General features: G+C 42.2%; 1 protein-coding gene across 2 annotated transcripts in view; it reads right to left on the bottom strand.

Moving 5' to 3' along the window:
• CLMN (calmin) overlaps window positions 1-16,079 on the bottom strand; it is a 61,417-nt gene extending 45,338 nt beyond the window's left edge. Inside the window, exon 1 of one of the 2 annotated variants that reach the window (XM_026849379.1) lies at window positions 15,947-16,079. In XM_026849379.1, coding sequence (XP_026705180.1) covers window positions 15,947-15,950 — 4 coding nt within the window. In that variant the 5' untranslated portion in view covers window positions 15,951-16,079. Of the gene's footprint in view, window positions 1-7,920; window positions 8,025-15,946 lie in introns of those variants that run through there. The other variant, XM_026849381.1, reaches the window with a different exon arrangement.
• Window positions 16,080-20,970: the final 4,891 nt, after the last annotated feature.

The following is a 20,970-nucleotide window of genomic DNA, read 5'->3' as shown; positions in this document are numbered from 1 at the left end:
ATTTAAAAAAATATTTATTGATGTTCCAAGACACATGACAAGAAAAGCTATAAGAGACAGTCTGATTTTTCCCCAAATGCATTCAATTTCTATTTTTCACAGTAATTTGGGTCCCAAATGTAGGTTTTATAATTTTTCCAGAAAATCATTCAAAAATGCTGGGTTGAGGCTTGTTTTCTTAGCCAAGACTTTGCCTCCTAAAAGCTTTGCAAAGCAAAGTCAATTTTGAGTTCATTTTCATTATCTTCAGAGATAAACATAGTAATTTAATAGCATGAGCAGCAAAGAACAACATTGTAGTTCAATAGTACAGTAAATCTATCCTCAAGCTTGTAGAACCAGATTTTTTTTAAAACCCACATCATAGAAAATGCTGAACTTATGTAAATTTAACCTAGAAGCTTTTATTACTTAAGTTTACAAGTTAACTTTGTACCACCAAGTTTTAGACCACATCAGTTATTACCTGGTCTCCTGCAGCTGGCATGTAACCATAGAGCTGCCACACTCCTCATGGCATGTTCTGGTGACTTCAGCAGAGAAGTAACTGAGCCCACGTGTGATCTCCATCACCTCTGTGTTACGTTATTGTACAGTAACAACATATATTCAATATTAACAGCTATGGGCTCGGTAGCACTAAAATAACCTCTGGTTTTACTGAGGGGGGCATTAAGAAGCACTTCCTTTGTGAGTTAGGCTGTCACGCATTAGCCTGTGCACTATGTCCTGGCATCAAACAGAAGGGAAAAATTTAATGTCATGTCTTGGTTCACCTTGTATTTTAGCACAGCCAGTTGAGATCCATCTCAGGACAGCCTCAGACCTCCTTTGATACTCCGTATCTGAACACAGAGCAAGAAGAGCAGATTCTGCCTGTCCCACTTTGCCCTCAATTCCTTGCCAGTGAAGGTCTGGAAGTAAACTAAAGCCCTTGTAACTGTAAATATACTGGCTAGAAAGAGCCTGGATCAGAGCTTATTCACAAGGGATGGGGTACTCTCATGGAAGGCAGTGAGAGACAGTCTTCAAAAGCAAAGAAATTTTATCTACTACTTCTAATAGAAATATATTTGAATAGGTCTATGACTCAATCACATGTCATTCATTATTACCTGGTCTTGGAAACAGCGGTTGCAACTAAAACATTAAACTATCTCTCTAACTTAGAAATGTTAATGTAGATGGATTCAGATCTTCATCCTGGGAAGCAATCAAAAGCAGAAGCAGAGAAGTAACTGCCCACCACAGGCTTCATCAGCCACATAATATGTATCTCATTTTAGAACTGCAAGTCTGCAATACCAATCAGGCATCTCATCAGTAGGAAAAGACCCAACAGAATGACGATTTGCTTTCTTTTTCGTCCTTTAGTACTACATGACTGAAGTCAATGTGTAGTGCCACATTCTCCACCTTTATCACCGATTCATAGTTTGCATACCTGACGAGGGCATGCAGATAGCCCTTGCGCAGAGATTTGCTTAATGTTCTCCAGCAGTTCACAAACTTAAATGACCTGCACAAAGTGAGAGATAGGGAAAAGCAGTCTAAATCTTTCTGTGACTCTATGGGAAACCAGATGCGGGATTTGATGCCAGCTAAAATTAATGTGCTGGGCAAAAGGGTTTATTTTAACTTGGTCACTCGATCCAATTCACTGCACAGTCACACAAACACTTGTGCCTGTATGAGCCAAGGGGGAAAAGGGTGTGTTATAGCTCTGCCTGTCTTGGCAGCAGCCCTGGCTTATTTCTATTTAAACTGTATGTAAAAGTATGTCTTAATAGCCCTTGAGCCATTTTATTTAGTCTCCTGAGTCACACATACATCATACAGATTTTTGCTGCTGTCCAGACTGGAGACACTTCATAAACAGAGCGTGAGTCCTCACAGAGGATGGAAAATTATGGTATGTCTAATCAGTGATCCCATGGCTGTATATAATGGTTGTATTTTCAGAAATATTTGTAGTCCAGTAGTTAGAGCAGAGGATTGCTGAGATATGCCACCAACATGAGAAGCAAACAAATTCATCTTCATGTCCTAGTGTCACCAACTTTCAGAAGCACTTCATAAAGTTTCAGGATGAGAGCTAATCTTTTGATTGCTGGTCTATAAAAAAATTCTTGAGATTCTTAAAAGCATTTAAAAATGTAACATATTGCTGTGATACACACCAAGTAAGTGTAATTGTATGTTAACAGGGTGGCTGCCCATTCTCTCCTGTGTATTTGCAGGGCTGCTCCAAAGCAGCATGCTTGCACTACAAGAGAAGTTCTGAAGAGTTCATTCATTTTCTCTCTCCCTTCTGTCCCTAATCCTTACCTCTACCTATCCTGTGATAAGCCACAGAATAAAGTATACGTACTGTTGATTTAGAACAGTTAAATTTTGTTAGCTGCTCATCCCAATGCTACTCCCAATGATGTAAATGGAGGAACTTGTTTTGCACAAGTGGCTGAAGACATAAGGATCAAGAACCTTCTTCCCTGCCTTCGTTGCATTTACCATTCCTACCCCCTCATTTTGCTGGTGCTGATATCCCCATTCAGTCTTTGATCCTGTCTGTAATCTTGATACACAGTTATCTGTTCCTCTTCCCTTCTCTGCTGGTTCTTTCCGTGTCACAGCAGATAAAGTGGCACAGATCTACAGAGGTAGTTCCCTTCCTTACCAGACAAGTTACAAAACCAGAACAGTGCATAACCCATTTCTGATGCTGCTCTGAGATAGCTGTGGTTAGAGAAGCGTTACACATACCCAGTCACTCCAGCTATAACATTTCAGGTCAGGACAAAATGAACAAAATGCCCCTCAGGCATCTATGCATTACACTGCCCAAAGGCAGCAGCTGATGCACCATCTCAGGAGGCCTGAGAAGCAGGATTCAGTCCCTGCTCATGCATTAAATATCAGAATCACAAGGGGCTGCTACCTTCTAAATCCAGATAACCATAAAAGGATCCTCTATATTGGTTATTTCATATCTGAAGGAGTTAATAATTAAAAGGCAGTAGGTGTTCTGCACAGAACTAAATCTTCAGGAGCAGAACATGTAACAGATCAAGACTTTCATATATAAGAAAAAGCTTAGAAGAGTCAAAGATCAGTCACTCGGACATATGGAGAGCAGGTTGACAGTGCAGTTTGGACATGCAAATCACACACTACTGGTCCTGAGTCACTGACTCTCAGATGGGCAACACATTCATCTCACAAGCACATCCCTGTCTTGTGCAGGACTCCCACAACTGTCCTGTTTTCCCCACACTGGTGGCATGTTATAGGCAGATGAAGATTACCTCTTTTTCAGTTTAATTTTACAAGCCGCTCCAGGATGAAGCGTGCCACATGGTTAAACAAGAGCTGTGCTCAGGGTGTGGGATTTGACTTGCATTAGCTGCAAGATGCCACATCAGTGGAAATGAAACAATAAACTTATCTTGTTCCAATGACTTAATGCTGCACAAACAGAAGCTGCCTAAATATAGACCATGCCTGCAAATTCACTTTCCATATGTGAAGCCTACTAAAATCCCTGCTCTTACTGAACCTACAAAGCTTGCTGCTAGCTGCCATCCGTGGCAGCCCCTCCAAGGGGGCTCAGTGCTGCCAGCTCTGCCAGGGCTCACTGAGATCAGCTGGGCACACACAGCATGATCCACACCTACACAGGCAGGACAAGAGATGGAACAAATGCTTCTCTGCTCCAGAAATCTCTGTGTTACAGCTCGGTGACAGGGGCTGGCTCTGCTGCCCACAGACACGTGCAAGGTCTGTAGTAGAGCTGGCAGCTGTGCTTTCCTCCTTAAACAGCCTGACAGCTTTGAAGTGACAGTGGCACAATCAGAAGTCCTCTTATCCTTATTAGTGGGAGGAAAAGCACGATGGATATACTTCAGGCTAAGAGATGGATCTATCATTTGAGGCAAGGACATGAAAATGAGGAAAAAAAAAAAAAATCAGAGACCAGCTTTTGAAGACAACATCTCTTTTAATACTCAGCTTACTAAACTGAACTAAAACACCTGAAGACAGATCATGGAAGAGTCCCCTGTCCACATCCACTTACAGTGAGTCCTCGCTACTGTAGGATGAAGTGTTAGTGTCAGTCACAACCAGTATTCTCCAAGGAGAAATCACACTGCAGGTGAATTTTGCTGGCTGTGGGAACGGCAGCCCAAGGGGTACTGTGCTGAGCAGGCACTGGGCTCAGGTGCACATCTGGGCCTCTGGAAAGGAATTCCTGAGCACCTGCAACATTGCATTTCTTCTAAACAGTTCTGTAACATCACTAAGATTAGGTGGCATAAAAATTATTTGTATTTCCCCCATCAGTTATTTTTAAAAGCTGGGCTATTTTAGACAAAGAGAAGTCATCGTTTTAACAATTGGTAATTATCCATTAACATTTTTCCTGCCTTAGCATACTAGTATTTTTTTCAGGTCTCCTTTGGGTCTGCAAACACGCAGAGTTCAAGAACAGTGTGAAAACACAGACCATGCAAATGCACATTGGGTCACTCCTCTTGCAGTCATAGGCATGCTGGATGGAAGGGACTTCTGGAAGCCCCTATCCCACAATATATTTTCCTAGGATGTGCTCTAGTCATCTTACTATCTTTGTAGTCCTCCACTAGACCCTCTCCACACGCCTCTTGACCTAGGGTGGGGAGCAAAACTGGAAATAGCACTCCAGCTGTGGCCTCCCCAGTAACCAAGTTGTAACCTCCCACAATCTGCTGGCAGTGACCTTCTCAGTGTAGCCTAGTAGAGGGTTTGCCTTATTCTCAATCAGGGCACACTGTTGGGTTGTTTGCAACTTACTATCTACCTGCATCTTTTGGCATCCATGGTAATACCCACATCCATATCAGCTAGGCTGCAAGTCATACAGTCACTTCCCAGCCTCTACCAATGCAAGGGGTTGATCTGGCCAAGGTACAGACGGTTTTGCTTTTTCTTACTGAACTCCACAAGCTTCATGTTGGCCTAGTCCCCAGGTTTATCCCTCTGGATTTAGGTTCTAACATTTGCCATATCTGTTCCTCCCCCTAAATCCGTGCCATCAACACATCTGGGGAAGGCACACTCTGTGTCTTCACCAGCCTCCTGACAACACTGTTGAGAAACATGGACCCCAGCATCAAGCCCTGACTACTCTGCTCACTACCTGATGCCAGCTGGATGTCAGCCCTTTGATCTCCTGGAATCCAGCCAAAGGTGGTCCCGTCAGTTTTCAACCCGGTTAACAATCTGTTCCACCAGATTGTGTCGGCAGTCTCAGAAAGGTCATTTCCCACTGGCAGAATTTGGCAGCTTCAAATCTTTCCTACACTGGCAAGGATGAAAATACACAGATGGAAAGAGAAGCCATGATAACTCTGAAGTAAATTTTTCAAGTCCAAAACAACCTGAGACCTAGAATTGCAGAGGTCAGCACTGAACTGTATCATGAATTTATCAGCACAAGAACAGCAGGCTGTATGGCCTTTAGCGTACAGAAAAATGATGTTGTTGTTCACAGATGAAATTGAAATCCAACAGAAATTCAGGTGCATTTTAGGCACAACTTGCAAGAATTAAGTTGAGTAATTCCCAGTGTCAACAGCTGCCATTTAAGCTTTACTAACAAAACCAAAGAACAAATTTTCTTTACTGAGGCCTTGTTAACAGTTAACAAAATCATGCTTTCAGAAAGATCACAGCCCTTGTAGGAAGAGATTTTATAGCTGCAGAGAAGCCGCTAAAAAGAATAATTATCACGCGATCCAAAATTGAAGTAAAAAATGGTACCAAAAACACACTGAATGACTCCAGTGAGAACTGGGTGTTCAGATGAAGAGATTACCACTTTGGGTGTACATACACAAATTAGCAATTAGGGGTAATTGCTTTCAGCTGCATTTTGCTGTTTAAAAAAATTAATAATTTGTAATTAACACTAATTTAAGGACAGATGAAAGCCCATGTTGGTGCTGAGAGGAGACATGCCTGACAGAAAACAGCTACCTCAAATGCAGCTCTGGTGGTATCAGCTAGAATATTTCTGCCATGTTCCCAAACCAAAATTACAACAGCTTTAATCTCTCTGTCTTCTCAGGCACTTCCTCCCATTAATCTTTCCCTTTGCCCATGGTCAGATCCTCAACAAAGGTACAAGAGAGGAAGAAACTCATTGTGCTTCCTACTACTCCGCACATGCTGCCAAATACCAGCCAGACACTACTCCTTGGTATCCACCCACAGCCTCACAATCACGGCACAGGACCTGCTGCCCTCATGTTAGCTGCACGACTGAACATGGAACAGAAGCCTGTGAACCACGCCACCCTGCGATACATGCTCTTCTACGGATATATGAAAAGAGATAATATATCCAGACACGAGATTAAAATGAGTTTGCTGGAAGACTTCCTGGCCATTTCACGTAATCTGCCCTGACGTTTCCTTCCTTGAAACAAAACCCATCCCGTTCCGGGCAGCCGTGGCTGTGTTCCCCGCGCATCGCTGTGCGAGGCAAGCCCATGCACAGGCTGCATGATGGGCAGGGCAGCCATTCGGTTGGTTGCATCCAGGTGAACCTCCAGTTGTATTACAAGTAGGCAAACCAGCAAAGTGCTGGGGCGATGTGCAGGAAGCTACTTGGCCATCACAGAAGCGTGGCTCTGTGGCTCTCCTGGGGTCAGTGAAGAGGTACAGGACATGTGGCACCATGCCTTTGTCTGGAGTGCTGAGCAGGCAAGTCCATCTCACAAGTACCCTTCCCACAAGTTACAACTCAGAAAACTATGCACTTTGAAACAATACTGTCAGAAGTTTACCTATTCCAATACTCTACCCTTGTAAAAGCGCATGCCTGTTACAGGCTTAAATGCATCAGGCTTGTAGACTTACTCTAAAGAAATGTGCTCCCAAGCTGTAAAACCCTCATGCAGAGTGCCTTAGTATGGATTTTGCTGGACAGTGATAAGGTTGGATCAGACCTAAATGTCCATCTGACCCAGAATCTCACCTGCAACAGTGGCTAATAGCATGTATTTGTCAGTGTAAAGGACAAAGGATAACAGGGACAGGTTCTCAGTTGAGCTTCAGATTATCAAACACCAGGCAAGTCAAAAACCCCAAACCCCAAGACAGTGATGCATCTGGCCAAGGCATGCCCATTTCCCTTAACTATATTTCCTCCTGTTGACTACTATTGCATTCCTTGTTTTTTGTCCCCCGGTCTAACCAGCATTTACATTTGATTGAATGGGCAGCCTTCAGCAAGAGAGAAACATCCCTGGATCCAGAGGAGCACTTCTCAAGTTCTGCAGCCCCGCTCCACTGAGCAGGCGCTGAGGTTCCCCGCTGGGGCTGGAGCTGCGACTCGGCTTAATTGCCCCATTTTCCGCACCATTCCAGCACACCTCTGGGTTCACCGCATGTCACCTTCACTAGTGGAGCTGCGCGGATTTAAGTCCCTGCAGTATAACTGCATGTGTATGGTTCATGTGGCTTCCTTAAAAAGAAGGTCTAATAATTATTATTCTGGAGCCCCAACCAGGCATCCACATTCTTCACACAGTGGAGAAGCTCAGAGTTCTCATTTCATCTCTATTTCCTCTATTTCTACAGTCTCAGGTTCACGAATCTTTTATTAATAAAAGGCTTATAGTCACTCCAAGGGGCTCAGACTCAAACCAGAATTCAGTCATTTTTATCACCAAAGCTTCACAGCAAACAGAGGTTTCACTGTAAACAGGATTTGTAAACTGTTCACAGGATTTGCAATACATTATTCAGAGATTTTGATGCTTTTTGGAGAAAAGGAAGTCCCCACTTATGACTGATTTTCAGTTTAGCTCTGGGTAAAACATTTAAACTTTTCTCATTTCTTCTGTTCTACTGATTTTGCAACAAACATCCCCTTACCTGTTACAGACCATTAACAACGTTCCCATTTTGTGCTTCCTCACCCTCCCTCACGACATTTGGAGAAATGCTGGAAAGCTGTAACTGTCCTTGGACTCCAGCTGTCCCAGGTGCCTGTGTCCCAGGAGCTGGAGAAGGTAGAGGGAGGTGTCCTCGGCCACAGCTGAGTAGGGGTGCAGGAAAACCGGATTTTCCCTTTGGGGATCGGCTGCAGAGAATTACCTGGTTGCTTAGAAACATGAGATTAACTACAGCTCAGTTTTCCCCTTGCTTCCCACATGCACTTAAGGAGAGACTGTAAATCGACTACTCGGGAGACTCAGGACAGAGCCTCTGCGGAGCGAGACATGGGGTCACTGCACTGGGTCAGGCAGTAGGCAGAGCTGCGTGAGCAACCTTTGGTTTGCAACAAAAAGTTTCTCCTCGCTGAGTTTCAGCTGCCAGAATGAGAGTCAATCATGCAGCTCCACAGCCAAATCGCCTGTGCCAGGATTTTGGCTCTGATGACAATCAGTTGAGGGAATGCAGCTAGGGCAAAGGAAATAAACATCTGACAAGAAAGAACATCTGATATTTAAAGCAGATGATGTTTTAAGCAAAAATTACATTAATTTCTGCACTTCTCAGTAATGTTTTCTATGTCAGCTGCTAAAGCATTGGTGATCGGCAGCAATAAACAAGTTTGCTGCCTGTTTGCATCTTCCATACCTCAATGAGTCAGAGAGAAAGACTGATGAGAAACACAGGGACCCAATTTACTGCTTTGCTTACCCACCTTCACATAACATGGAAATTGGAAAAAATGATCTAGATAAAACAGATGTGGACTTAAATCGCACATAGTTTACGGTCAAACCAGTTTAACATGAAAAAGCACCATCACTAATGCAAACATGAGAGCATAATCCACAATGTGTGCTCAAGAGCTTTAATGAAGTCTTTGCAAGAAGCAAACTCTCCAAGCCTGACATAACAGGTCAAAATACAGATGAATTGACATCTGCCTATAAAGTAACAGAATTTAAAAGAAGATGCTGGGAAGTGTCACTAATTTAGATGATTTCACATCCGTTCACATTCAGAGACATCAGCTCTCAGACTTGGAGTAGAAGAGATATGCTGTGTAGTACATACCTAATACCTTGTGAACAAGAGCCAGTGGTGTGGTTATCATTATGCTGGATAGTTATTACAAGCACAGGGTTAATTATTAGCAGAGCTTAAAATCAAAGAGAGTTTGATCCAGACTGCAGAGCTACACACACACACACAAAGCTATTACCCTGAAGCACTTCCACTCTCTCCAGACAAGCTCAACATCGTTTAGACATGTACAGGGTGGCATACCATGCTAAGGTAGAAGTGACAGGTAGACTGTAGCCAGGCGGCTCTTGAAAAAGAGTTAGCACCTATGTGAGTGGGTGTTGTGGGAGCTCTTCACTGGGTGTTTTTGCAATACCACTTCAGTGGTTCTTTAAAACCAGCTGATAGCACTAGAAGTTATGTTTTAAGTATTATGTAAGTTCTGCACATGAAAATTCTCTCTTTGACCTGGGAAAAAATTGTTTTAGAGAAGAAAGACTAGAGTTGGCCTGCTGCTCCATACTTCCATGCTTTGCTATGAAAAGCAATGTGCTCTGCAAGGACAGGTTTGCAACTATCAGAGCTCTGATTTTGTTAGTAGTTATTTAATGATATTTTATGATTTCAGGCTGGTGAAATGGGTGAGAAGAGGCCAAGGGAACAAAGTAACAACATGGAAAAAAGACCAAAAACTGAAATCACCTGACAAGCTTTTTTTTTTTTTTTTTTTTTTAACAGAAACTCAGCTTTAGGAGTTGTTTGTTCTTTTCCACAGAAAAATGCTCTTTGGTGGATGAAACATGGTGGATCTCTGCCAAATAAAGTCAGAGCACTCTGCCTTGCTCCAGAGATGAATATCCCAACCATACCCAGGGGTTTTTTTCCCGTTAATTGAGCTGCTAATTCAGCATTAACCTGACTGACTCAATTCTAACAAATACAGTTTTACCTGTGCGTAAGTACTTGATATTCAATCTGCATTAGGAAAGAAAACAAGGAATGTAGGTAAGGAGATAAGGCTGAATTCAGAATACTCAGTGGTGTTACAGTCTTCATCCAGGATAGTGCAGATGTGCAAACCTGGAGGTTTTGAAAGCAGGCAGATTAATAGATGAACCACACTCTTCCATAAACTCCACACGAAGAAAAGGAAAGGAGTTTATCATGGCAAAATGAAATAAAAATGCCTAGCCAAGCTGCCTAAACAAGGGCATTTATGTAGGACGGGGGGTTCAGATGAGAACACTCTGCTCTTATTTGCTCTAATATCATGTGCAGCACAAACATGGGCTGACATGACCAAGGGCTCCCCACAAGTGAGGCAGAGAAGGATGAGTGTTTTCTAACTCTGTCAAAAGGAAATTGGGGTGACCTCTGCCTCCCTGCTGAAGCTCCTGCTATCTCTGCAGCAGCAGGGCTTACACTGTAGTTTGCAGTGTTTACATTGCTGGCCCCCAATCATCTTCTGTGTCTGTAGAGTTACAGCAGAGGCAGAAAGTGAGCCTAATTCTCTCACAGCAAATGAGAGTTCTTTAGCAGCCCACCATTTAGCATTTCACATTCTCATGTACTGCAAACAACCACCAAAACCAGGGGAAAATCATGGCTCCAGAGGAAGTCTACATGATCGTCTGAGGAGAACCAACTTCCAGACAGCTAGGGCCTAAGAGAGAGAAATGCCACCCATTAAGCTAAAGCTGTAAAGAAAAGTCCCTGGAGTCTTATGAGACAGGACAGCTAGGTTCAAAAATCACATCCAGCCACTGTGAAGTGCCATGACTCAAGGTGTTGGACATTAAGAGTTGCAGCTATGAGAAACTCACAGCTTTAATGAGGGCTAAGTCAACACGAGGGACCTTCCAGGCGTGTAATACCAGCAGTTATAGTGACCGCAGATAGGAATAGACTGTATTTTCATCAAGAAAACATTTGCCAACGTAGTTTCGAAGCGAGCAGTCCAAACACCCTCCCTGCTGTTTACATCAAAGCTCTCCCAAATGTGGCACTCTCATTAGTAAATCGAATCTTGGTTGAGTAAATTAAAGCACATTTCCACTTTGCTTTACTAGCCACGACAAGAACAGAAAAGGTGAATTCAGTGCTGTGGCTGCTCCTGGGAACTTCTGATCCTGGAACAACCTGTTGAAGGCTTGGAAAACACTCTGGCATCTCTCAGCCTTTGCTCATATCCCCTCCTTGGAAGTACTCCTCAAGCCCTTTCCATGCATAGGTAAACTAAGGTAGGATGAACTTCAAATAGGCCTCGCCCTACACAGTCAAATAAGCCAGGGAAAACGTATGTATGAATTGTAATATTTACATTTTAAGCAATGAAACTTCTTGTTTTGATACATTATATATGCTGGAATTACTAACAAGACTGCAGACTGGGTATGTGCATTTTATGCATTGCTTTTTATCATGAAACAGTGCTGGGTGACTGTTGAGGGACCAGGCAGACCCTGGAAAACTGAGTTTATGGCAGTATAGATAAACAATGTTCTCCTGACTACCATTTTAGTTTAAACCATTTGCTATCTGTCAAATTTCACATTTTTCAACTGCAGTCAGGCTGTGCTTTTTGGTTACCTGTCATCTTAGTCAGTCACTGCTGTAATCTTGTTTATTTGTAGTCATGCTATGGAAGCAATGATGTATTTTCCAAGAGATTACTCTTTATAAATGAAAGAAAATATTTTTTTCTCAATGGCCACAAATTAGAGAACAAAAGCAACAAAAGGAATGCAATAAATAATCTGTATTTATACAAATTAACCTTGAATTTGTTTGTTTCATAGTTTGCAGTCTAAAAGCATGACCACTTGCACTAGGCTAACTTCATTGATTTCTACTACTCAGATAAGCATGCCACAAAAAAAGTCTGAGGTGAGGTAGTAGCTTTTATTAGGCCAACAAACAGGAGTTGGAGAAACAACAAAGCAGTTTATCAGCCAGTCTAATAAAAGACATTACCTTTCCCTACAAACCTTGCCTTGCTTACATCATGGGAGCAACTTCACTAGCCAAATGTTTCTCAATCTTAACACTTACATTTAATATTTGCTGGAAGTCTCTGACTTCCAGCCTCAGTTTATACTTGACTTTTGTAACTAAACAAGATTTTCAGTGCAGAAGGGCAAAGAAAGCACAGGAAACCAGTACTGGAAATGAAGCTTGTATAATTTTGCCAGCGTGGGCACTGGATCTACGAGTTCCTCCACCCCCACATGCTGCAATCCCAGCATCCGCAGAGAATCCCCAGCAGCAAAGCGATGGGCCTTGGGACCAAATTACCTCTCAGCTGACACTGCCCTGAATTACCATCGCTAGTGTGGGTGGGTCTGTATCCCAAATAACTGATCTGAGAGACGAGCTGGCTCCTTCACAGGCGTGCAGGATTCCTCGGGGACTCCTAAGAGGCGGCAGCAGCAGCAAGCTCCTGAAGTGGCTGAAAGCCATTTTTCATTCCACATTCACTGTCACAGCACTGAATTAGGAGAGCATTTTCTGCAAGGCTAGAGGAATAATTGTATCCCACGATCAGCAGATGAGCAGGTAATGTATAGCCATGGGGCTGTATAGGGATACCCAGGAGGGTTTAGGGAAGCATCCCAAAGTCTGGAGACAACTAATAAACTGCTTCCAGGAACCAAGCACACTAAGGTATGTAACCGTGCCTTGTCAGCTGCACATAAACACACACACACAGATGTGGCCCTTTTTCAGCATCCTTGTTATTAAATAGAGCCCAGGCATCCCCAGTGAGCTTCTTGTTGAGACAGAAATGCAGAGAAATACTCATGAATTTCTTTCCTAGCCTATTTTTGTTTAGAGCAGCCACATAACTCCTCCTCACTGCCTCAAGGCGATGACAAAAGCAAAAGCCAGAATAACACACAAATAAGCCTCAGCCCCACCGCTCTGGCAGGACAGGGCTCTGTTGTTCAGCCTTTCCAGCTAAACTGCTCCTCTGCCTGCCTTTCCCAGCACAGCCTCCAGCACCAGCAGCCGTGACTGATCTCAGCTCCAAACATATTGACCCCAGTGCAAAGCACATGTTTGGCCTGACCATCTGAACACAGAGGTCAGGGTCCTCTCCTCTGCCACCCTCACTGCTTGCTCTGCATCCACCTCTGCTGCCAGGACTTTGGTCAAACAGGCAGCAATAGACCTGTGCTGCCAACAGCCTGTCTCAAGTAAAACACCAGCAGAGGAAGAAAAGCATCCTTAGTTCAGTTTACACTTAACTAGAAACAGCTGAGGTAGAGCCACCTTTGTTCTGAAGAGGAACCATCACATCACAGCAGCCTCCAGAGTGGTTTATTAAACAACTTTCAAGAAAGTTAATTTGGATTAACTTTTGAGTGTGCTCATGTAGACCCATGCTACATTATTTCTTAGCTACACTATATCTGAGTGGCAGTGGCCAGGCTCATTGCTTTGCAGTACAGTAAATAAATACTAAATCTGTGTTTTAATGGTATCAGGCAGGCAGCAGCTGTTGCTGCTGAATGCCCAGCAGATTGCTATGGCTCTCAGGACTCTCATCAGGGCATGTACTGAATAGCCTAAAGATATTATTGTCTGGCAACAAGCATTTTATTTCATAAACACAACCTGAAAAAAAAAAAAAAGTTAAATGTTGTGAAGAGATGACGAAAAGGCTTTCCTGTTCCCCTCCTCTGGGCACCAGACTGTCAATTTTTTATGTCAGGGAAAATAAGACATTACACAATCTTCTGAAAGAGCATGTTAGAGAAATAGAAAGCGAGATACAGAATTAAATGCATAATTCATGGCTTGTGAGAGCCTTGAGGCAAGACCTTTCGGACTTGCTAATTGCTTTGCTGAGAAGTAGGCCAGAAGCCATAATAAAGACTCCTACACCTAGGCAAATATACACATAAAGCTGTTGTAACATCTACCTAGGGGTTCCACATCACCCCTCTTGCACAGATGTGCTGCTTGCTCATCTGACAACATGCCAACCAAGGACAAGTGCATGGGATATCAGGCTGCTCTGGGAATCTGGATTTAATTCTGGCATGTATTTCTCTACAGTCAGGTTTTTGGACTGCTGGCAGATATATTTATATAAACTGCCTGCAGCCATACTGTAGCCCTTGGAGGACCCTCACTGTGTGCTTAGAGCCTCAGCATGCAACTCCGTGCACATGAGACTGGCAGAGATGAGCAGCTCCTCCACTGCAGTAGCCAGATTTAGCCCCACTGAACTCAATGGCAAAAAATTCAGTGGGTGCAAGATCAGATCCCAGTTGCAGGCAAAGATATTAATATGACAAGTAGGGAGGATGAAGTCAAGGGTAACAGCTTATAGTTAAAGGGTTGCGCAGGTGCATAATTTGATGGATCTAGGTCACGAAAATGCATCAAAATATCTTTCAGGTTCCTATGCCATAACCACCTTCCCCTCTATGTCCCCAGTCAACACCCTTGGATTTTCTCATCCCAGCGGGCAAATTGTAGGTTTTTATCTATCTACATGTTCAAGGCTCTCCTATTCAGTCTCTCATTTTAGAAAATGGTATTCCAGCCAAGTGCCCGATAACACGCTGCTGACCACTGCCAGTCACTGCTGCTTCTCCTTTGTTAGACCCCACCAGAAGCTCACCTCAGGGAGCTAAGAAAGGCTTTACTATTGCTGTTTCCAATTTGTTACTGAATCCAGTTCAAGCCATTCACTGTGATGGACTTGCCTTTAAAGCACGGGGATCAGAGCCTTCCTGCTCTGCCAGCTTATATGGCTCCAGCCACTCTTCTCCTTGCTGTCCTGTCATAACTGTCTTCCCCAGCAGTGTCCTTAGAGAAGTCTAACCTGTGACTGATACTCTGCATCCCTTGTCACAACACATCAGAAAGAATCTCTTTATAGACCCTTTCCTTCCCCTTCGGTATTATTTGGTATTATTTACTGATGTATCAAAATTACCCTAAAAACTCACTAATAAAATGCACATCAGTATATTTCATAAAGCAGCTTATCTCCGCAAGGTTGCAGAAATAAAACTACTGAAAGTGAAAGAAAAAATATGCCCCTTAATTGACTTAACTGTAAGTCATATTGTATTGATGAATTTACTGAAGGAGATTAAATTTTTACTGCTAATATACTTATTTACTTACTTCAAGATGTTCCACCTATTTCTCAGGGTCAAGAACATTAAAAAGCAAAAGGACTCAAGAGAAATGAAGAAAAAATAAGATGGTTAAAGATCCCTGGGTTTGATGGGTTTCATCTGGAAACCATCAGTACTGGCTTGTGTCTATGAATGAAGCTACCAATTATATGATAGTGGAATAAATTTTTAGCGCAAGTAAAACACCTTTTTTGTGATACTTCACGTGATGGTGAAGAGACAGATTGCTTTGAAACGCCGTAACTATTAATCTGTAAACATGAAAGGTCTCACACTGAAAGCAGAAGAATTTAAAGAGTAATTCAAAAGTTGGGGAAGTACAATGAAGCTGAGGATCTCCAGACTTAGATCAATCTCAAAATGCTAATGCCTAGCCCTGAAGGTAAATAACCTCTAAGATACTTTATAATTGAGGTGCAACATGACTCAAACCAAGCTGCAATCCATTCAATGGGCAACTCTCACCTACACCATTTTAAATCTACCTATACCATTTTAACTCTAGCAATGTTACTGTCCTTTACACAGTCTCTGATTTAGGTTTTGACATCTACCAGAGGCATACAAGGAATTCACAGTTTCCTCAAAACTGGGGGTTTACAACCCAAATAAGCAAATTAAAGTCAAAGCATGGGAAAGGGAAAGTGAAAACAACAGAAAAATGTCACTTAAACTTGAGAGTTCCACCTCTAATAAATTTTGATAGCTCCCACATTGGAAGTAAGGTAAATAAGCATTAGCTGTAAGTACTCTTTGGTGTAGTTTTATTTTGTTCTGTCACCTACCCATTTGGTCCAAGAGAGAGAAGTCAGTAAAAGAAGAAAGGGTCCACTGCAATCGCAACACAAAGGGCAGTCTTTCACTTCACAGAACGAATACTAGCACAGATGGTGAATCAACATTTTGCAGGAAAATCCATGTGCTTCCACATTAATGAGACATGGGTTAGAAGAACACAGTATTATACACTGTCGTCATTATGTCAGAAGTGATTTGTTGTCTAAGCTTAGGTAACCAGATGGTACCAGAAATACCCCAAACTTTCTATGAGCACAAAGCTTTCACTATAATTAAAAAATGGTTTCAGAAAATATACTTGTTTCTCCGAGTATTCCCAGTTCACTTTTAACTGCTGAACATGCCCTGTATTTTGTTTGCAGTACTTTTAACAAGGAAGATGTATATGAACTAGAAAACATCAAAAGGCAGGCAAGGAGAGCTGTGCAGAACCACAGTGCGGAGAAGGAACCAGGGAGCCAAGAGCTATGTGGTGCTTCCCTGCTGGATACACTAGCAAGGTCTTTAGAAAAGACCTGGTCTCTGGTCATGCAGGATGGCACCAAATCCAAACTAGGGAACTATGTGATCCATGTTCATACAGTTAAAAATAGCTCCAACGAGGAACAGTGGCTGCTTCTGATTCAGATCAGGTTTAACCCCCTCCCTCTGTGACAGGGTTTATCCATATTGGAGCCAAAGCAATTGGGCTTTATAACTAAGTCCCATTATTAACATACTTTCATTTCTGATAGGAGCCTCAAAAATCTTCATAAAAGCTCGCAGTGAAATAATTGCTTTCTTTTCACTTCACCCTAGCAGACTCCCACAGGTTTGACTGTATTTTTTCTCTTCAAAGTAATTTGTGCAGTCTCTCTTAAAAGGCTCACCTTTAAAAAAGCAGCCTAGAAAATACCAGGCTAAATTTGACATTTTTTTCCCTATGTTTCAAAGCCAGGGAAGGGTTTTTCTGGAAGAAGATGACACCTTTGCTACTCAAGTGGATTGAAAATCTGCTGCAGAAAAAAATGGAGGGGGAAAAAAAGAAAAAAGAAAGGCACGAACTGCTGAGAGAGTATGTGGGTGGCAAAATTCAGTCTTTAATATGACCAGTGTATGTCAGCACTTCTCCACAAACATACCTATGAGGGATCTAATTGTTTCCCTCTTTGCATTACTATAGGTTTGTACTGCTTTCTAATGATACCTCTTATTTTTAGGTTAGCTTTCTTCCAGTTTTTTTGCCTGATGTCCAAAAAGCTAACAGGTTAACAAAGCAAGAAAAGCTGACGCCTTTCTTTATTAATTCATTTGCCCTTTTAAGTGTCTCAAGCAAATTCATCTTGAAATTAGAAATCATACCATCAACCAAGCAACAGACAACATGGTCCAAAGAGCAATTTAGAGACTGGTAACTAGGGAGCAGGCAGAGGAGGCGGCTACTCAGCTGATGGATATAAATAGTAAAATCCTAGTCAACAGGATATTATTGTTCTTTGGGGTTCCCAAAGAAGCCTTAAGCAATGGGTCAGTCAGCTCCTACACACATGCCAATCTCAAGTCAGTGCCCGTGCACAGTGGGGAGGCCCTGCCCAGGGAAGGCTCGAGGCTATTTCAGAAGTTACCAGGTCTCAGCACTTCCCATGCTCCAGTGGGAGGAAAGATTGAGAAAGTGGGGGGAAAGTGCTCAGCAAAGCACCTGTCATCTATTCATTCCTTTAAGTATTAATAACTCATCTCTAAGAATCATGAGACTAAACAGAAAGCTTTCCTCTGCTCATGCCACGAAGCCAAGCCTACATAGAGATCATCAGACAGATACCAAGAGGCTTGAGAAACTGGGAAAAGAAAACAAAGAATAAAAGGAGTCTTCCAGACACAGGTCAGAATGGCTTATTTATCAGGCTGTAACTCCACAAGACACCGGCTTCAGCTGGCTTCAAGTGAAGGCAGTTTACACTCTCAGGTATCACAGAGCTTCCATTATAAACTACATTTCAAGGTGAAGCAATTAATAAAATTATGACCTTTGCAGCAAGGAAAAACAGAATCTGATTGCTCTCCTATTTCTAATTTTGTTTCTGTTAACTCTCTGATTTCCTTCTCTTGCAGAACATACCCTTACAATCATCCAGGGCAGACAGACATCTTTAGGTAGGTATCTCTCTACATTCAGGCAAGATAATTATATCTCATCCATGCCCTAAGCAAGCGCTCCCTTGTTCTTCCTCTCTACCTCACCGAGCTCTTTCAGACCCGTGCACGGAGGAGACAGGGTTTCAGGGCAGTGGATATAGCACTGCTCTCTGTTAAAATAACATTTGGATGATTCTGAGAACTGAACTGAAGAGCATGATTTGACAGCAAGTTCAGGCCAAGATAAAATTTAATCTGATGCATGTATGCGTGCAAACAGGAAGCTTTTATTAGCATACATTTCTCAAAGAAAACAAATTATAGTTCCTGGAGATGTTCACCATGAATTACCCTCTTCCAGCTTCTAGTAGCAAATTTTCTTCCTTCCCCAGCTCCACTTTATCTCCTTTCTAGCAATGCATACTCAAACCAAACCAAACTCCTGGAACAAACTTAGAGAACTGAAAGCATAGTAAGAAGAGACAGAGGGAGCACAGCTCCAAATCACTTGGAGAAAAAAGGTTTTATCTGAAGATGATAAGCAGTAACTCAAAGACAGTCAACAAGAGATTTCAAAAAAATACATCTTCACAAATAGGGAGACTAAACCAGGTTGATTCCAGTCCACAAACATTATGTTCTTCTTGAATTAAAAAAAACCCACAAACCACCTAAACCGAGCTAAAATGAAGCCTGATTGCACTCAGTAAGCCTTCACACCAAGTGATGTGTGCTGGAAAGAACACCAACAAGCACGAGCAAATCCAGAAGGAAACCACCTGCCATCAAACATGGGAACACCACATGCCAGGTCAAAAGCTAGGTTTGTAAAAGTTTGCAATAGAGAAGGCAGCATATATGTATTACAGTTCATGTGAATTGTTACATGATATTGTTAGCTTTTGCTGTTGGATGGTGAAGGAGAGAAAAAGGTGTGAACAGAGAAATGTAGTCAGCTAGTTACAATGGTCACCTTGAAGAGAGAATACCAAGGTTCAAGGCCTATTCAGTGTTCTGTCCCTGTTCCAGAAAACTTTCCATGTTCACACACAGAAAAGTATGTCATTAAGCTGTCTGGATAACTGAAATAAATCCTCTGGCTTTCATGTGCTTCTGATCCCCAACCCTAACATAAGGGTGTCTAGAGAAATACATCAAAACCATCAGACACTCAAATACTAAAGAATTAGAAATAAATCCCTGCTAGACTGTACTAAGAACACATTTAAGTTTTAGTCAAGACAAATGCAAAACAGTGGGAAAGAAAGCCTATGGACATCAGTATTATCTGGGTAACAGAACTCAAGCTTGAACCTTGTCTGTAAAATCACAGTTATTAAATGCTACTTCCACATCTGTAACAGCTGCATGCAAGAACACACGTGTAGCAGGACTGGCAAGCCAATATGATGTGGGCACCCCACACCAATCTTTCTGTCACATGGAAATCATATTAGCACATTAAGCAGCTTAGTTTTCCATGCAGCTCCTGTTTCGGGTCCAAAACTGATCAATAGTGTGATAAACGAAATGAGTAGAAACTTTGGCTTGAAGAGCCCAAACTGCAGCAGCTTGCAGTCAGTCACTCTTCTGAAGTTTTGGTTCATTAATGAAATGATAATGTAAGAGGTCAAGTGAACATTCAGTTCATAATTAAGTGCCTGAATGACAGAGCTGTCTACTGGCTTGAGTGACCCAACATAAGGGGTCTGATCTGAGCTTGCTGTAGGCATCCAGACCACCTCTGCAATTGGCTTCTGATCAGTCTCAACATAAAAGCAAAGGACTCAATATGCATGAAACAAATCAGGATCCTGCATGAAAAATATTTGCTCTAGAGCCATATGTGGGATAGGCAATGAAACAATGTTTAGACCTCACCCAAAATTAAAGTCAAGGACTTGAAAGGTACCCAAGATCTGACCAGCTGAAAAAAAATCTGAATATAACTTGGTGCATTAATCAGTTTACCAAGTGTCTTGAGAGACAGATGGGTATCAGCTTTCCAGACCTCCCAGCTACATCTGGATCTCTCAGCACCTAAGGACAGCCCCTCTCAGTGACGTCTGGGACTGGATGGGAAGGATGCACTGCCCTTCTTCTGCAGACACTGGCTAACATCACCAGGGTCACAACCACTTCCTGACTTCAGAGTAATCACACTGGTGTGATTTTCTTAAATTAAAATAAACTCATGATGAGTGATACTGTCAACTGCTGCATTACAGACAAAGGTTTTATAGAGTCCCTCGGCTGTACTAGCAACCAAAACATGGTGCTTCCTCTTGATACATGCAGTTTTTGAGACAATTAAATCTCCTACCTTCTTTGATCCTTCTGATAAACATACAATGTTGTAAAGTTTTGAAAGGCCAACATTGAATACTTCAAAAGGACCATCTACCTTCAAAAGAAAAAATGCAGCAGTGAAAATTCAAACTCTATCTTCTTTGAGCCAAGGTCAATAATTGTATTAATTTCTGGAAAAAGGCTGAGCACAAGATTTTTTTAACCAACATTAGGTCCCTTAACAACTTCTTTCTTTATAACGGAAAGAAATGGAAAAATTCACACAAGAGTCCCTATAATTTCAAATCACTCCTTGTCCTTATCCAAGGAGATTTTTGTTGTTGTTGTTGTTGTTGTTGTTTAAAAAAAAAAAAAAAAAAAAAAAAAAAGGAACTGAATGTTGTTGAGTGGCATTAATCATCAGGTCCAGGAAGTCCCCTGTTTGGCGTGGAACCTGAGAACAAGGACAGGGACCAAATGCTCCCCAGCTACTCTGAACAGTAACTGCTGGAATCGCTCAGGATTTGTACCAGAACTAGGCCTACTGAGTACCTCGTCAAAAAGGGAAAATCAATGGGAGTTTTGTCTCTGAAACCTTACCTTCTCA

This window comes from Athene cunicularia, assembly GCF_003259725.1.
Source record: "Athene cunicularia isolate RWA chromosome 5 unlocalized genomic scaffold, athCun1 chr5_part1, whole genome shotgun sequence".
NCBI classification, from domain to species: domain Eukaryota; kingdom Metazoa; phylum Chordata; class Aves; order Strigiformes; family Strigidae; genus Athene; species Athene cunicularia.
This window is presented reverse-complemented; position numbering and strand designations above follow the sequence as displayed.